Consider the following 18,213-nt stretch of genomic DNA (forward strand, 5'->3'; position numbering starts at 1 on the left):
CAATTACAGAGCTGCATGAATATTGAAATGATTCAGCTTCCCATTATAAATGTATGTGGCAGTTTGGTTGTTGATCAGTTTATGAAGTTAATGCAAATGAAACTGTCTTCCTGTCAGCATTTGAAATATATAATGCAGTCATGTTGTATATTCAGGGACAGGCCATTGACAGTCAATTAACAAGTTTGATTGGTATGTCAACTCATTCTTTTGAATTGTTAATAGTATGTTAATAGCATTCATTTCTTTGTGCAGTCCCATTTGCAGCTTCACAGTTACAGCTATTTTTTATGATTCTGAGTAACCTAAAATAGTGCCTTAATAATAGATTATTAAACACCTGTCTGGTGTAGCTTAGGGAGGTTTTTCTAGACTGGGAGTTTGCAGTGGATCCCTTTGATATTCAAATCAACAAATGATAGCCTTTTTATTATAACGTAAGTTCTTTTGATGGTTAGCTTGTTAAGAAATATTCAGCTCCAGTCTGACCTGATCTGGTTTCTCATGGAAAAGATCTGATGCTGTTTGAAGGCTCATAAATGGAATGCCAATGACAATTTGTTGTTGACGTTTTGCTGCCTCAGCCTTCAGATGCTGCTGGTTGATGTGCCGCTTTAGCTTCACCAAATAATGCTTGCAGGTAAATGATCTTCTGATTGATCAGCTAGTTTCAAAGCAAAGAGTTCTCTTCTGTGGTCTGTAGTCACGGTTTTTAGGCTTGGAGGGGTACTTTAAAAGATGCATCAAAGTTGACAGATGAATCTCGAGGCAAGGAATGATGGGAGGCAGCAGAATTATGGGAATATTTTTGAGAGAATAACATATTAGTGAGAGTTTTGAAGACCTTCAAAGGTCTATCAAGCCAGCTCCCTATAGCAGATTTATTCCTCCTTTAAATTTTTTTTTTTTTTAAATTAGGTACACTGGTTAACTCCCTGTTTCCTGTATTGGGAAGGTGTTGAGCTGTAAAGATCTATTATTCTCTAATTGTTATTTAAAGAGTTATGGCATATGAATCTCACAATTATCTTTATCTACATCCATGGCCTAGTCCTGCAGTAAGCAGCTCGCTGCTTCTACTAAGTTTTGCATGAAATCAAAGAATGACATCATTTTTACAAAGTCATGTTGTACAGTGAATTGCATTTCTTTAACATCTGTGATACTGTGGATTGACATTATAATTAAAACCTTTAGTTGGAACTACTCTGGTTCTCCACCTTTTTTCTTATTACATCTATAATTCTTTCCTACCCATTTTCATTCCCTATTAGCATCCTTCCTAATTCTAACAGCTATTCTGAAGACTCGGACTTGCTATTGGAAGTTCAAAACGTGCATCACAGAAAAAGTTCATTTTTCTTTGCTTTGAACACTTAATTATTCACTATCAGCATGTGATTTTTTTTTTTTTTTCAAAAACATAATATTTTTCCCTGTAAGAACTATAAAATTTAACTCCTGGCCCAAGTTGCAGGTTCTGTATCGCTTGTGGTTAAGTGTTGAGAAGACTTACACTGTCAAATGCAAACTCTGGAATAACAGATTGAAAGGTGCTACATATTAACTGTATTTAACCAGACTTCTTAGCAAATAATTCTTACTGGCTGAATTTAGACTAAAAAAAAAAACAACAAAAGAGCAATCTTTTAAACAACAAAAAAAAAATTTCAGACCTCAAAACAACACTTGTACATACATTTAAGTCATTCAATTTCAATCTTGTATGTCAGATAAATAGTCTATAAGTTTTATACGGGACAGTTTCCATTATTATTTTTGGCAGTTTGAATAATTTTAAAATACTGTTTCATTGATAATTAGAAGCTTTTTCTGTTAGACTGGAAGAAAAAAGTATTAGACGTTTGTCTTGACATACTGGGTCATATTTTCTGTGAAATGCCTATAATTTTCCTAAGTTTAAAAGCAAAATTATATATTTAAATAGTTTGCTTTGATACAGACTCTGTTTTTGAAGAGTTGCTCCATTGGTTATTTATGAAATTCAAATAACAAGTTCAAAGATTTTCCAATGATAACACCATTGACACTGTTTCGAAGTCATCATTTCTTGTGCTTAAGTAAGTTTTAAACATTGTACTTCAAAGTGAATAAAGTCTTACCACCACAATACGAATAAATAGGTAAAATATCACTGTAAATAGCAATGAAATATATATTTTGTATATGCTATTTGTGTTGCTATAGCATAGACTGTACATATGTGTATAGCTGTGACAAATAAGTCACTTCTCTTTCCCACTTGGAGGTGGTGGGGATATCTATTATAAATTGGACTTGTGCACTGAATAGTCTTTGACACAAATTAATTTTGACACAAAATTTAATTTTGCTTATTACATAGTCACAGACATAAGTAAAATTCCTGTTAGACTGCATATACACGGAGAATAGGTGAAGTGTGAAGCCACACTAAATTGCTAAACTAAGAATTATCACTTCCAGCTTAGTAATACTGTCAATATAATTAACTGTTTTCAAACCAATTCTTGATTTTCTGAAACTATTTCTTTCCTTTCTCCCAATTATCACAAACCATTACCTTAAGTATCCAATGACATTCATGAAAGGCATGTTTTCAGTAAGAATTTTAAGCCAAGTGCTGTCTGGGAAAGCAATCTTTTCTGCAAGAATGGAATATCATGGTGTTAGTGTGTTTCATACAGTGTGCATTTTGTAGGGAATTATTGTAGTGGAATGAACAGGTTTTATCTTTCAGTGCAGAGTATTTTCTCTGCCTAGTTATCCATCAGGTAGGAAAGGGAAAATACTAACTTCATAGTATTTTATGACTACAGTCTTTACTCTTCTTGGATCCCGAATTCCAGAAAAATGTTACAGCCTTGAGCAGTAACACTCTTATAACCATAAGGGAGGATAGGGTGGTAGAAGTTTCCACTAGTTAACTGGAAATATGAATAAACCTTATGAAACTTCAACCCAGAAATTTCTAATGTGACTTATTGGACTGCTTTATCACTGCAGTTGTAGATTACATGATGATTTAGTTTACTGTAAGTGGACATTTCCAGTAACAGCAGCAATTAATGTGAGCAAGATATGATGAGACCCTTAAGTGTATTGTACGTTACTGTTTAAGGAAAAAAGGTAGAGACAAGGCTTGTAGTATAAGCACAAGTAAATATATAAGGATGTTGCATCACTTTCTCTGTTTTATGTTCCCTTAGATATTGTGCATGGATAGAAGAACCTTATTGTCCCGCTCTTATATATGCTATCTGTTCCTCTAGAACCATTCCCTTCAAAGTATAGACAGAGAAAAATGTAGAAATCAAAGAGAGAACATTCCAATTATACTGTTTGTTGTTGTTGTTGTTTCATACGCAGAACTGAGAAAGAAAGAATGCTGATGTTATGAACCTATCCCCATCAGAGTAAATTTAGTATAATAGTCATAAGTAGCAAAATCATGAATGAACTGTCTTGGAGCATCAAATGGATGTTTATCTAAACTCATGCAAGGTTTAGATATTTTCTATTTGAAAACAAAAAGTGTATATTTTTATTTTTTATATCCTTACCCTAGCTGATTAAAATGTTTTTCATACTTTGAGTTCAGCAGTTCTAGCCTATTAGATGAAAATCGATGTTATTGATTAACTGTTAGGAATTTTAAAAAAGTACTTAAAAACTGAGCAGTTATCTGAAACTTTGATGTGACATCATCTCTTACAACATTATTTTTAAAATCGTAAAATATGATGTCAGTTACTGACTCTTTAGAAAATTTTACTCCATTATCCAAGGATTAGTGTTACTTGTTCTAGAACAAATATTTGGTAGATCTGATAAGTCTAACCTGTTTCATGAGAACAGAGACAGAAACAATCTTCTTTAATATTATAATTAATTTGTTACTAGTTAGGAAGAGTTATGATACAATGCTCAGCACTGCTGCAGTCAAGTTTTCTTCCATGATACGAATATCTGTGATTCAAAATATTTTTGCCGTATGTTCTGGTATATGTTTTCATTTCTCCTAAGTTTCATATTGTTATTTTCTGCCTGTATTTCAAATCTATGTCCGTTTTTATTATTTCTATTGGTGTACATTCTAGTTTAGTATCCTTCATGAGTTTCATTACCATGCTGTTAATGCCTTCTTCCATTGACTTAATGAAGATGTTAAATAAAGTCAGGCCTGATACCAATCCCTACGGCACCCCAGTTCAGCACACTGGCATTTTCATTACTCTCTCCTCACAGCCTATCAGCTATTTAACAGCATTTTTAATTAGCGGAGTTAAAAATAATTTGCAAAGATGCTGAATCAGATATTTTAAGAATTCAAATGAATTACAACTATTAAATTTCCTTATCTATGCATATGTAATTGTAATTCAAAAATGCAGTCAATGATATTGGACATAAGATGTATTTTCTAAAATTTTATATCCGTTGCTCAATATTCCATGTCCACATTGTCATTTTTGTCACTTTACAACTTTAGACACTAATCTTTTCCACATTGTTTTTCTGGACCTTGTGAGTATACCTTTATTTTTCTTGATTAATTGATTTTATGAAGTCTCTCCTTCCCCATCCCAGCCCAATTAGTGTGCAGTAGATTAATCTAAGTTCTTCTTTTTCTCATTTGTTTGGCTTGGCATCTTCATCCACAGTGATATGAATAAGAAATGAGTAAATGATAATCAGTTTGGAAGTTTTACTCCATCTTTTAGATAAGGTATGTTCATAAAGCTGAATGTTCTGCAGTTTTTCACAGTTGCCAGATTTTGCTAACGTGCTTGTGTGAGAACTTGTGATTTTTTTCAAAGCTTCAGAGAAAATGGTAGGTTTTGTAAAAGGTGACAGATTAATAGTTGAGAATACTAGAATTCCACTGTCCCAAGAAGGAAATGCATTAAAGAATAATACTCTAATTAGCTTGCTCATTTTCCAATACAAAGACTGCTCGTTTTTGGAGGGTGGAAAAAAACCATCCTTTTGGACATGAAGAACAGTTTATCCTCTATGGCAATAAAGTGTTTGAACTGTCCAATTGTAATTTTCCATGAAGGAACAATATATGATCTGTGCACCGTTACAGGACATTGACCAAAATATATATAAATACATAATATAATACACTTTACCTCCATTTTCTTCATTTCGTCCCTATGTTTTGGATATTCTACGTGGACTACAATGAGTGTTTGGGAGCAGACTTCAGCCTTGCTGTCATGCTCACTTGAATATATTATATGGCAAAGCTTTTTCATCCACCTTATTGAGATATTTCCTAATGTTCATGGCTACATTTACTGACTTAAAAAGCTAAATTTGTTTCTGTTCTATGTTTTACACTCCCCTGGAAAGTGAATGACAGCTTTTGAGATGTTTTTATGTGAACATTTCAGTTTTAATCCTTACAGAATCTTTTCCTTCTAAAAATCAAAAATATGTGGGTTTTGTTCCCATCAGTTGAATAAATTGATTCAACATGGGTCAGAATTTGAATATAACCAACACTTTGCCACATATGCATACATACAAAACGTATACAAATGATGGTTTTCTGTGATGGTCTAGAACAGTTAAAAAAAATAATAATTTTGAAGTTGAAACTTTGGTCTTTGATCTTTCTTATGCTTTGTGACCTGATTGTCTCCCTCATGCCTGTGCATTTAGCATTTCGATAAACTTCAAGGGGCTACACACCTTCAGGAGTATCTGCTTTGATGATTTGCTTTAAATCCAGTGCAGTTTAAAGGCTTAATTTGCATTATTTAATTATTTGGATTTTAGAGGATAGCAGGTATTCATGGTTGGGAAGCACAGAGTAGGAATGAGAGATATTTAGAAGAACTTTAAAAAGTTGCTTTGATATTTATAACACTGAATATTGTGGCTTTTTCAGATGGACTGTTGATTTAGTAGTCCGTTTAAACTATTTATTTTTGTACATAATATGGGAAATAGTGCTTCTCTTTTCTATAGTTTCTAATTAAGAAATGCACAAATTTGCTCAGTGTCAGATATGAGTGTTGGACAGTGTATGTTAATTTTGCTAAATTACAGTTATGAAAACACAACTGTATAGACAAGTGCAGTATTTTTGTCAGTTCTTGGTACAAAAATACTCAGTGGATGTTTGTTGTGGCTTAGAAAGCACAAATATAAGTTCAAACAGAAAAAAATGTATCACATTTTTATAATATAAATTGTAATAGTGAAGGACAATACAAGAAGATGAGTATTCTGTAGTCATGCAGATTAGGTAATCAAATAGATTTTGAAACATACAAAGGTCCAACTTAGCTTGAGAATTAGCTAGCTGCTGTCACAGCATTTGAGAACTGAGTTACAAATCTCTGAAAGCTGCAGAAATGTTACAGAAATTTCAATAAGAAAGCAGTAACAGATACCATTGATTAGTTTATGCTGTTTTGAACCTAAGAGAAGCAGTTATTTTATTAAAGGAAAGCTCTGCATTTTTGAGAGCAATATACAAGCATCTTATTCACGTTATAAGTAGATTTTTATGTGAGTCAATTTCTGTTTAATTAAGGATAGTAAAAACAATTTTTTAATTTTTCATTTGGGTTTATATCCTCCATCTTTTGGCTGCTGGTGTTAAACTCATTTTCTCAAAGAGAACCTGAATAAGGCTAAACTATGTATGACCAACTTATTTATTGAATTTTTAGCCTACACATTTGTAGGCTAAATAGTTTAAGAAAAAACACACGCATCATATTGAAGACTGTGATGTATTGGAAGCATTTTAATCAGATGTAATTTGTGTTCACAGTATGAACTCAGAGCCTTTCAGTTACCATTGTCTAAATGGTACCTTCAAAACTTTATTCACATTGGGTAGCTGAATAAAAGATTTCACATTGCAAAAAGCAATTTTACCATCATTAGCTAAAATAAAAGGGCCCTAGGAAGAAAGGATTATCATATATTAAATAAAAAGTTCACCACCTTATAGCTCTAATCCTGTTAGAAAAGATGATTTCTAGCTAACTTAATCAGCCAGAGGTCTTTATTGCCTGGAGTATTAATTGATTTAGGTCTTCATTAAGGTCAGAGGTACACATGGATGACCAGAGGCAGCCTATTAGCACATTGTCAGTTATGCTTATTTACATTGACTGAGCATAATGGTAGGCTATTTCACTGTTAGGTCAAAGGGTCACTGAATCTTTTGTGTACCCTGACCTGTTAAAGGGCAGCAGTCACTCAGACACCATACTGCCTTCAGAATAAAGGTTTGGTTAATTGCATATTGACTTCACCCTTTCAAAGAAAAGTGTATTGGTTCATATAGTGCAAATATTAACATTGGCATAAAAACCTATAGGTGAATGGTCGAAATGTTTCTATTAAAAAATCTCTGCACTTTTATATTTATGCTAGTCAATCACTAGCAAGTTTTAATAATACCAGTAGGAAAAGTTTTATAAAGTTTCTGTAGTTGCTGTTGGCCTTTGTTAACAAAAACAAGCAAAACAAGAACCAACTCAGTGCAAATCTAGAGGTATCCTGCAATTACAAGTTTATGGGAGCTTCCAGTGTATGATTACACATCCGTTATATTGTAGTTTTGTTTTGGTGCTGAATTTACTGAATATGGAAGTCCTCTAGAGTTGATACACTGTGAATCTATAGTCTGAAAAAATCTTGTGTTATCTTTGAAGATGCTCCAAAAGGATAAACTGTTGCAGCATTCTAGCAGCATTTTGCTGAACACTTTCACAACACAAGGACTGGCACCATACATTGTGACATCTCCTGTTGTTCAGCACTGTGAAAAAGATATTATAAAGTCTTCCCTGTTTTAAATACTTTTTACTCTGCTAACAATTTTCTGTATAATGCTTCAAACACTCTGGAGACAACCTCTTGAAATCTGCTAAAACAGTGTTTTTACTGGTTTGCTACTTTGCCCCTGCTGATTGTTTATTTATATTTGCTTTTCATGACCAAGTCACTGGGAATGAGGAGAACATCCCTCCCCCCCTCTTTACTCTCAATTATGTCCCCCTGAAGTACAGTTGCTCAAAACCTGTGGCCTCTTTTGACCCTTTTCCCCTTCTTCCCCCTTGAATCCACCCTTTCATAGCATAGTAGCATGTTGAGAACTCTGTTTTTCTATTAATTACAGCTTAAGATACAAACAAGTATGTTAGGAACAGAGGGTTTTTTTAAAATTATTTTTTAACGAACTCTGCAAAATTCCCACTGAACCTGAGCCAAAAGCAGTGCCAATTTTGCTCAAATCCTTCTGAGATATTTTTTGACCTTGCTTATGATCAATGTAGCTAATTGTATCAGAACTATCCAAGATACTTTAAGAAAGTGCTATCTTAGTCCGTATTTCAAAACACTGACAGATATTTTATCATTAATTAGTATTCATATTATGTCTCAAACAATCTGTTCAAGAAAGAGGAAGTGAACTGGGTGAACAGCTCTTCTGTCTACCTAATAATTAAAATGGGTAATGCATGGAAAACCAGGAGCCCAACAGAAAGAGGAAGAAATATTGCCAGTGTGATTTTTTTCTGTAAACTATTAACTACCTGTATCAGAGTTTTTGACTGGTACATGGATTTCACTTAGCAGAGGTAGAAATAAATGGCTTAATTTTAAAACAAACCTGTGCCTCTCTGAGTCATATCTTCTTGAATTTTTTTCTCATCTTGTCAGTATGCCACTTGATAGCTGGCTGGACTCCCTCATTCAATGGCACATATTTTAAAATAGCACTAGGAAAAAAAAAAAAAAGACCATTTGTTCCTATAAAGTAAAATATTACTTGCATATTTTTTTCAAAATTCAGGATTATATATAGCATTATCAAAACAATATTTCAGATATTTTAAACAATTTAAATTGTTGATGAGTGTCAGTTGATATGTTTCCTCTCTGCCTCCTCCCCCTCTTCAGCTGCTAATCATAGAACTTGTATGCCAAATTGTATAAGATACTCTTCCAATAGTTACATGTGTGAGTCTTTTGTGAGGCACAGACAGTTATGAGGACAGATTTGGAGTTGCATATGGGTCTGTCACATGGTTTGATTGCCATGTCTTCTAGGACACAGATTTCTTTTTAAATTTTTCTTAATTGTAAAGAATTTTTACAGTTTTTACAGTAAGTTCTGGAAAAAAAATTCTGAAGATATCTTGCTCAGTCCATTTCCCCTCTCTAAAGCAAATTGCTTCCTGTGCAGTCTTCAAAGGTGATTACGCCCACCTTACTTCCCACTTCTGTGTTTAGTTTTCTCCTGATTTGGAACAATATTCATTGCTTCTCTGATCAGGGAATGTATAGACCTTGTAGAGAAGTACAGAATAAGAGGATGAAAAGTTCTGATATTTACATTAAGGTTTTATAATAAATCTCTGAGATGTCTGAATCGTAAGAATAAAAATTTCCTTTTCTGCCTCCTTTCAAGAAAACAGGTGTTCAGCGTTGCTGGAAAAATATAGGAAAATCAGCCCAAGGTAACTGCATTGCAGTTTGGTTTAACATATATTTGTGGCATATCTGACCACCCATTTAATTCAGTTTTCAAAAGATAAACCCATCCCTAATTAAGCTTACTTAAAAGAAAGCAAGAATGTATTTAATCATATTGGGGCATCAACACAAACAAACAATCAGTTACGTTGGATATTACTTTGAGGTGATGCATACATCCATATATTAACTGTTAGTTTAAAGTTTATTATGGTGCTGCATTCATGTGAAGTATATAAAGCCCTATCAAAACTGACCTTTAGAATGACGTTTGCTACATTTTTAGTGACTGATAAAGGATCGCAAAGAACAGCAATGCTGAAAGAAATTACTTGGAAAATTGATTTTTTTTTCCTTTGTTTCCTATGTAATCCTATAATTTTATTTATTTATTTATTCCTCCAGGTCGGAGATATTCTCTACTGTGCTGGACAGATTGGCCTAGTACCGTGTACTATGCAGCTTGTTAGTGGTGGTGTGTGGACTGAGGCCACAGTTGCTCTCAGTCATGTTGAGAAAGTCCTCCAGGCTATGAGCCAGAAGACTACGCTACTCCATGTGATCACAGCGATCTGCTATGTAACCGACAGCAAACACATTCCTGTTGCTCATTCTATTTGGAAGAAGAAATTAAGAGATTGTAAAAAGGTAGCTGTGATATCCACCTCCCTCATTCTAAGTTGTCTTTTTCCTCCCTATGTCTTGTAGTAATATCAGAATTTTCTCAGTACATTTCAGAGTGGTTCAAGTAAAGCTAATATAATAAGGTTTGATTGAGCTGTTATGTTCTGGCTCATAAGTGGTTGTGCACAATTGAGAAAGAAAATTGCTTAATAGAAAGTTATATTCATCACTAACTTTGTCTTAATTCCCAAAGCAATATGGAAAAAAACTCTTAAAAAGCAGTCAGTTCCTCTAGTAAAAATGTGAACAATACCTTATTTGAATTAGCTCTGCCCATATATTTTTGTAGAGTAGGAACAGGGCACTTTAACTTTTTGTTAGTTGTTCTGTTGAGATTTTTTCTCCCATTCTTTCTTACAAGCAATATTGTCATGACAACTGAGTTTAGCATTTCGCTGCTTATTATTATTTATTATTCAGCTGAACTTTTATAACAGGATGGGACATGCCAGTTTACTGGTTGACTCTAGATTATCTCTAACAGTACAATAATTTCCCCAGTGATTTATAATATCATAATCATTTCCGTTATGCACGTACCATTTTGCTTAAATAGCCACAGAACACTCTGCAGGCATTAAAAAGGTAATGACCGCAAATCTTATAAACAAAATGTAGCTACTCTATAAATGAGTAAACAAGAGTAGTTACTACATAATTGCTATGGAACTTAATAGAATTTTTTTTTGTTATAGTTTCTTGGGAGATATGTGGCCTGGAAGCATAGCATGCATTAATAGTTAATATTGCCCTGTTAGAAGGGACAGTGCTTCCCAAACCTTTTCTTTCTGTTTGAATTCATGCTCAGTCTGTCTGTGCTATGCACTGTTTTTCTGAGGCAGTAGGTAGACTTGCATGAAAGCTGACACAGTTAACATAGATTTTGTAATAAGATATCCTCCTAAGTACCTTCCTCCAAGACTAAGGGTATTGAATTTGAAAGAATCCCAGTCTTCTCTGTAGCACTCTTACAGGTCTGCTAAGATCTGATTTTTCATTTCTGTTTTTACTGTAAAATGTACTGTTTGTTTTACACCTTGCAATTTCTACTCTAGGGCATGCTGTCAGGTGTTTTTTATGTTCTAGTATTTTTCGTGAATGCCTTGAATTTTACAGTATATTTGAAACAGGTCAGTTATTAAAGTTCTTATTTACTTAAAGTTCTCAGAAGTAGCTAACTTGCAGAGTGTAGAAATAACCTCATCTTTATGACTGCTGCTGAAAAATGGTAATAACTTTTTATGGTTTGGTTTGGAATCACTTAAGGAACTCAGAAAGATACGTTCCTCTAAATAAGACCATCACACAGAGAGCTATTTTATTCTTTTGTAATTCAGTCATGTCTTAGGTTTTTTTTCTGTAAAGGACATTGTTCCAAAGTTTGTGTCTTATTGAAGATCTCAGCCTTTGTTTTTACTAATTATGTTTATACCCAGTTCTCAGACTTGCCATGGAGATATTAGCATAGTTCTTAAGATGATGTTGAGTCTGCCAACTTTATGGGTTTTACAGATCAATGCTGCAAGCTTTAAATGGAAACAGCAAGTGTGACATCAGTGCATTTTCAATATTATCTTAACAGTATACTATCTTTAGCTGTCATTTTTTATAAGATTTACCATTTCATGATGTCTTTGAGGCTGCAATTAGAGATGTTGCATGGAGTCATAGCATCATTAAGCTAATTTAGGGTAGAGACAATATTGTCAGAGTTGATCCTGTAAAGCTTGGTCATTTTGAAAAGCTGAAACTGTTTTTTGTTCTGTGACTAATAAGTAACATGTACCATGACCATGAAGCCCACATACTTCCTTATTTGTAATATATACAGGCACAGATTTGAGGGCAGATTGGTAATGTTTTGCTGTTCTTTGAAAATTTTCCTTTTTCCATGTAGAATCTTATAAATACTCTGTAATTATTGTACATTCCAGCTGCTCTTTATATAGTCTTCTAGGTCTTACACTTAATGACATAACTAGACAGTTTCTTCTTAGCTACTTCAGAAACACCTCATGAGATTGCTTGCTTTTGGGTTGTTAATAGTATCTGACTCGTGTCACTTTCTGATTGCTCAAGTCATAGCTTAAAGAATGGATTGCTGCCTACACATACTCCTGTGAAGAGTTAGCTGCCTAACAGGCTTTGGGAATGTTTAAAAGAAAACATCCTAGAGGATTTATGTATAAAGCATTGCTGTAGGGTGCTTATGAATCTTGCTCTGTGCTAATTAGATTTTATTCATTAATGACAGTATCAGAAATAGTACAAAAATATTAGGAGGTGAGTAATATGAACCACAACAGGATCTAAAAATTGGAAAAATTTAAAATATCAGTGGGAATAAGATGGATTATCAGCTGAATATTCCAATTTCCCTGTCATTTCATCAATGGATATGATTGCATTTTTTTCATGCTATGCATACTTTTATGATTAGGAATTGGTTATGTAAACAGCAAAGCGCAGAAAAAGATGTTTCAAACACTTCTATCGCAAAGAACCAGAGGGAACTATCATTTCCTGAAAATATAACTGATCATGCAATTGTTAATTTAATTTAAATAGATATTCATCAATGAGCTTTTGTTTTGCAGAAGTACTAGCTGCCATATTATTAGGAGAAATGTTCTTTTTGGCTGATTCTACCCTGGGAACAGGGGAAAACAGTAGAGCTTACTGTTAAAATATATTACACTTCTCCTTGCCTCCATAGAATCAATAAAAACAGGAAATGTACTTTTCATACCTCTTAATGTTTTATTTGAAGGAGCCTGTAAGATACTCACTTTCCGGAAGCCAGAACACAGTAGCTTTATTCTGAAGGCATCTATGTTTAAAAATATCAGTAGCACATCCCTTATTTATCTTAGTTTTTTGTTTGTTTGTTTTATGCCAATAGTACTACAGAGAGTTCTAGGACATACAGTGGCCTGAATCATAGAATCATAGAAATGAAATAATAGTCTGTTTTCTGCAAGTAAATTAAGTCAGACAAACATAAAAGTATTTTGTTATTCTTGAACTTTATTCAAAGCAGTGGTCAAAGGCATGAATCAATAACAACCTACAGATTGCTTAATAGGAACAAATGATGTCTCAATTGAAATTGCTCTTCTGTCAGCCATGGAAAAAAGATTTTATTAGGGAAAACAAGACAATGAATATCATAACACTTCTTGTAAGCTAGACATTATAAACCATGGTTTTAATTGTATTTTAGTAGAGATTTTAGACTTTGCATTTCTGCTTGCTAAATATTCTGTGTTTAATAGTGAAATTATCATGTATTATGATTGAAGTAATTGTATTTAACAAAGTGACTAGAGCATAGACATCACAACTGTCAAGGGGTTTTTTTGGAGCATCAAAAATGATTATTATTCTGTGACATAGTGATGTCTGGTAAATATCCTTTACATAAATAATACCAGTCCACAATTTCAGTTGAGTTATTATATATATATATATGCATATAATACATTATAATATATATATATTATATATATTATATATAATCTATTATATATATAATCTATTATAAAGATATATATTATATATCTTACAGTGTTAAGGATGGGAAGAGGGAGACAACAGCAACAGTAACTAGGCTGGACTTTCTAGTAACTATTTACTTGCTTTCTTCAATCAGTCTCTGACTATGTACTTCCACGTAATTCCTTGCTATTTGCACAGCTCCTATCCATTGCTGCCATCCCGCTTTCCCTCACTCCAGGAGGGAACTCAGTGTCTTTTCTCCAGTCACTGTTCCCTGCAGCCTGACTGCTCCAGTATTGCCTCAAATATTGCCTCTCTAAGCCCAGCCATTAAGGATGATATCCACAGAGCTGGAATACAGACCCTGCCTCTCCTTCTGTCTTCTTGCTACATCAGTTGCAGTTGCATTGTTGTTGGAATAACTATTCAGGGGCAGAGAAATAAGAAGTCTAGTGGAGGGATGGAAGGTTGTAGTAAGAATCCACCGTTGAGAAAGAAAAAATGAGCAGCAAGGGAATAAGAAAGCAACCCCAGTAAGGACTTACACCAAAGAAACATTAAATCACTGGGCTGGCAAAAAATCTTAGGCTCAGCATTTTAAGTATACACAAGAGAGGATTCCCTTGTTAAAACTAACAGGGCATTGTAGAAACTGAAACTAGATTAAGGGAGCCTAGGTAAGAATTTAAGTTCTGTGGATGGCTTTGTGGCTTAACCTAGCAAATGGCTAAGCACCACACAATCCTCCTCTGCCTCTTCCCCCTTCCCAATGGGGTGGAGGAGGGAGAGAATTGAGAAAAAAGACCCACAAAGTAGAACTCATGGATTGAGATAAAATTATTTACTAAAACAGAGAAAAGGAGAATAATAGACTATATAAATATAAATATATGTGAATATATATATAACATGTGATGCACAAATAATTGGTCACCATCTCCCCCAAACAATGCTCAGTCAGCCCTGAGCAGTGAAGAAGATCCAGATGAACTCCCATCCCCTAAAAAACTCCTTCCCTGTGATATCATATGGTATAGAATATCCCTTTGGCCACTTTAAGTCAGCAGTCCTAATCCTGTCTCAACTCCTCAGGCCCTTCACTGAGAATAGCTTTGGCCCTGTACAACACTGCTCAGCAGCAAGTATGAACATTGATTTGTTATCAATATTGTATTTCTTCTAGAACAAAAACATAGCACCATATCAGACACTCAGAAGAAAGCAATTCCGTACCAGCTGAAACTCAGATAGACAGGAAAGTTTACATTATTATTAAGTAGTGTTCATTGTAGAAATTAAAGTTAAGGAAAGCAGTAGTTAAAATCAAAAGATAAAACAGTGCTGTAAAAATAGAATAAAGCAGAATAAAGATGGTTATACAAACATATAATCAAAGCCAAAACCTAGGGAAAATAATTGGAATTAACAAATACAAGTGCCAGCCATCAACAGCTTCCAGCACTCCATTTTTAAGCTACTCTCCTTCCACAGTCTCCTTAGGAGTTCTAATAAATAGTAAGCTCTCACCAGCATGCTTTAGACACCTTTTGACACCTTCTTGATACCTTCAAGAAGCTTTGTTAGTCAGAGATAGTAACAATTGTGTGGTAGTGTGGAGGAACAGTTCTGCCCAATCCAGTAGTTTGCATTTTAAGTAGCCCCCATCTAAAAAAAAAAAAAAAAAGAAAAAAAGAGAGAAAAAAAAAAAAAGCATTTAGCATTGCTAAAACTTTCTGGAAGAAGAGCTGACAGACTCCCAATTAAGTCTTATCATGTGTGTTTTTTTTTACTTCACATCTTTTAATGACAGTGTCATGTAATATGATAATTTTAAAAGCAGTTTTGCTAACTCATTCAGCAGAGTAATCAATAGAAAAAATAAGCCAGATGGGTTGTAGTCCATTTGTATTGGATGGGACAGATGGCATTATTGATAGATGGAAATATTCCAAATAATTATTGTATAATGATATAACAGTGAGTGTGCCTGCAAAATTTTACTAATTTACTTTGTGTACACACTAGATGCAATAGAGATTGAGTTGTGCTGTTTGGATAGAGCTCTCACTATATTTAGTTCAAATCTGAGTCCAGCCCCTACCTACTTTTTCCACTTCCCATGGGCTTTCTGTGGAGAATCATTCCTGTAGTACTTTGTTGGTGTATTTGAAGTGGTGCATTGCACATCTGTCTGTGCCGCAGACTCCACTAGATTAGCTGAGATAAATAAGATCATAACTACATTTTTTATGCCTCACAATATCTACTTTTGTCATTCTTAATTATATGAGGAAGAAACATGCTGTAATGTATTAAGATTTCAGGCGTTCACCTTGTTTAACTGCTGTGTTTGATTATTCTTACATCTTGCTAAAGCCCAGCAAGAATAAGTATAGCTAGGCCAGTAACATTTTCCAGTTTTGGTAATTGGTGTAATAGGTATTTGTTTTGGCTGTTCTTGATCAAATTTACATTCCGTGACAAAGTAGTAGTAATTTAGTATTGTCTCTGAGACAAGAGCACATGACCTTAATCACAGAATAACTCAGAGGCCATTTCCTGCTTTTGAAATACAGTTCTTGATTATCAGGACTGAATGACAAAAGTGAGTTTCAGCTCTCAGTTTGATTTGATATTATACACAAAAATCTGGGAAATATTTTCCAGAACTATCTGAAGTTATCTCTGATTTCTATGAAAAGAAAGATGTATAGGGAAATATTTAACATATTCAGTACATAAAGTTTTGTTACCACCTTGAAGTTTTAGTTTGCCTGTATTTGTAAGTGAAATGAAATGGTGAAGGGAGATTTGGAAAATTTTGATGAAACAGTGAAAACAATATTTTTTGTTAACAATTGAAGAAAGAATTACATAGGAATGTAATATTTCATGTAATTGCAGCACTTATTAATAGCTCTAGGACCATAAAATGTACCTTTTACTTCAGCGATTCATTTTATACATTCTTTTTCTTTTTTCAGATGGTAATATTGTAGATTAATTCCATTTTCCATTCTGAATTATTTCAGTAGTCTGCTCCCGCTTATTTTCTGTCCTCATCTATTTTTTTCATCCTCTTTCTCCAGTAAATTCTTGATCAAAGATGAGACAAACTTAAAAAATTTTCCTGTGTAGCTTTCTCTTTTTTTAGTAAGCATTCGGTATGAGAGGTGGTTCCATGCTAGTTTCAAATCCAGCAAAGAGTGCTATAATTGACTTTCTTTCTGTGAGGAGTGCCAGTCAGATTGATGACAATATGCGTCTTGGTGGCTCACAATGCAGAAGTGATGGCAGAAAGATTTGTGGTATTTTATCTGATATATATGTTATGAATGGGTTCCTTGCTTATTTCACACTGTGCATCTTGATGCCAGCTTTAAATATCTAAATTTAAACCCTTTTTTGCCAGATATATATAAAGTGTTCTGATACCGAAAGATGTAAATTAACCTGAACTAGAACTTTTAAAAAATAGAGCAGTCATCTAAGGGCCTTTGCATCCCCTGCACTGTGTCTCCCTTGACACTCCTGTAAATAGCATTCCTACTACCTGTGTCTTTCTGCTTTGCCTACTGAAAACTTAGAGTCTCAAGTTAGTTAAAAACAAGTTAACTCCAGATCTAGAAGCTGTCTAGCTATGTGTGGCTGTTTCTGGAGTAATTACATCTGCAGTGCAGTCATACAGAATGGTGTCATGGGTCTTGAAACAGCAATGCGTTGCGTTGTAGAGATGTGCACGTAACATTTGGAGTATAGGGAGCATGAGTTTAAGTAAAATTAATGCATTCCCTATCCTAAGTAGAACATAGATTATGCTTAAATCATGGAATTCAAAGCTTGTTAGCACTCCAATAGATTGGATAGAGGTTTAAGATTCCCTTTACCTATGGATAAAATTACATGTAACTTAAAAGGAATATGGAAAACAAACAAACCAAACAGATTTCAGTGAGCGGGTATGTACTGTAATATTCAGGTACATGTTTTTGCATGTTTTATCATATATATATGAGTTAGTATTTCTGTTGAATGCAAGTGTTACATTTCCAAATAGTTATGTATATTATGTGCCCTATAGACAGTAGTGTAGGTAATACTAGTTTAAATGGTCTCCTTCTGTTACCTGCTTCTTGAACAGAATGGTAATAATTTAAGAAGTAAATGAATTTTATGAAGGTATAAATGGTAGATTAAAACCCAGCTAAATTTGCACTGCATAAATATCTTTCTTGGATGAATTAATGTCATCGATCGTTTTGGCAAAAGAAAACTGAACGTTTTTGGAAAGGATTGCCTATCAAAATTCCAGTAGAAAGAAAATATGTTTCTGTTTTCCTTTTTTTGTCTCATCAAGTTTATAACATTTATTTTGCTACTACGCTATTTCGAGCATTCTACAGTTTGATATATTAAAATGGCCTTCTTTTATGGCCCATGTTAAGAACACACAGTGCATTCAAACAGCACTCTAGTACTGGATCTTTCATCTCGTGCCTAGTGTATTTCATTTCC

The 18,213-nt window shown here is 33.9% G+C and overlaps 1 protein-coding gene across 9 annotated transcripts in view; it reads left to right on the forward strand.

Annotated features, from left to right (window-relative positions):
• Positions 1–18,213, forward strand: part of DPH6 (diphthamine biosynthesis 6) — a 177,770-nt gene that overhangs the window by 106,794 nt on the left and 52,763 nt on the right. For 7 of the 9 annotated variants that reach the window (XM_048947739.1, XM_048947733.1, XM_048947734.1 and 4 more), the window contains one exon: positions 9,922–10,164. The exons of the other annotated variants lie outside the window; for them this stretch is intronic. In XM_048947739.1, the coding sequence (XP_048803696.1) occupies positions 9,922–10,164 (243 nt within the window). The remainder of the gene's footprint in view (positions 1–9,921; positions 10,165–18,213) is intronic. 9 annotated transcript variants of the gene reach the window in all.

This window comes from Lagopus muta, chromosome 6, assembly GCF_023343835.1.
Source record: "Lagopus muta isolate bLagMut1 chromosome 6, bLagMut1 primary, whole genome shotgun sequence".
Classification (NCBI taxonomy): Eukaryota; Metazoa; Chordata; class Aves; order Galliformes; family Phasianidae; genus Lagopus; species Lagopus muta.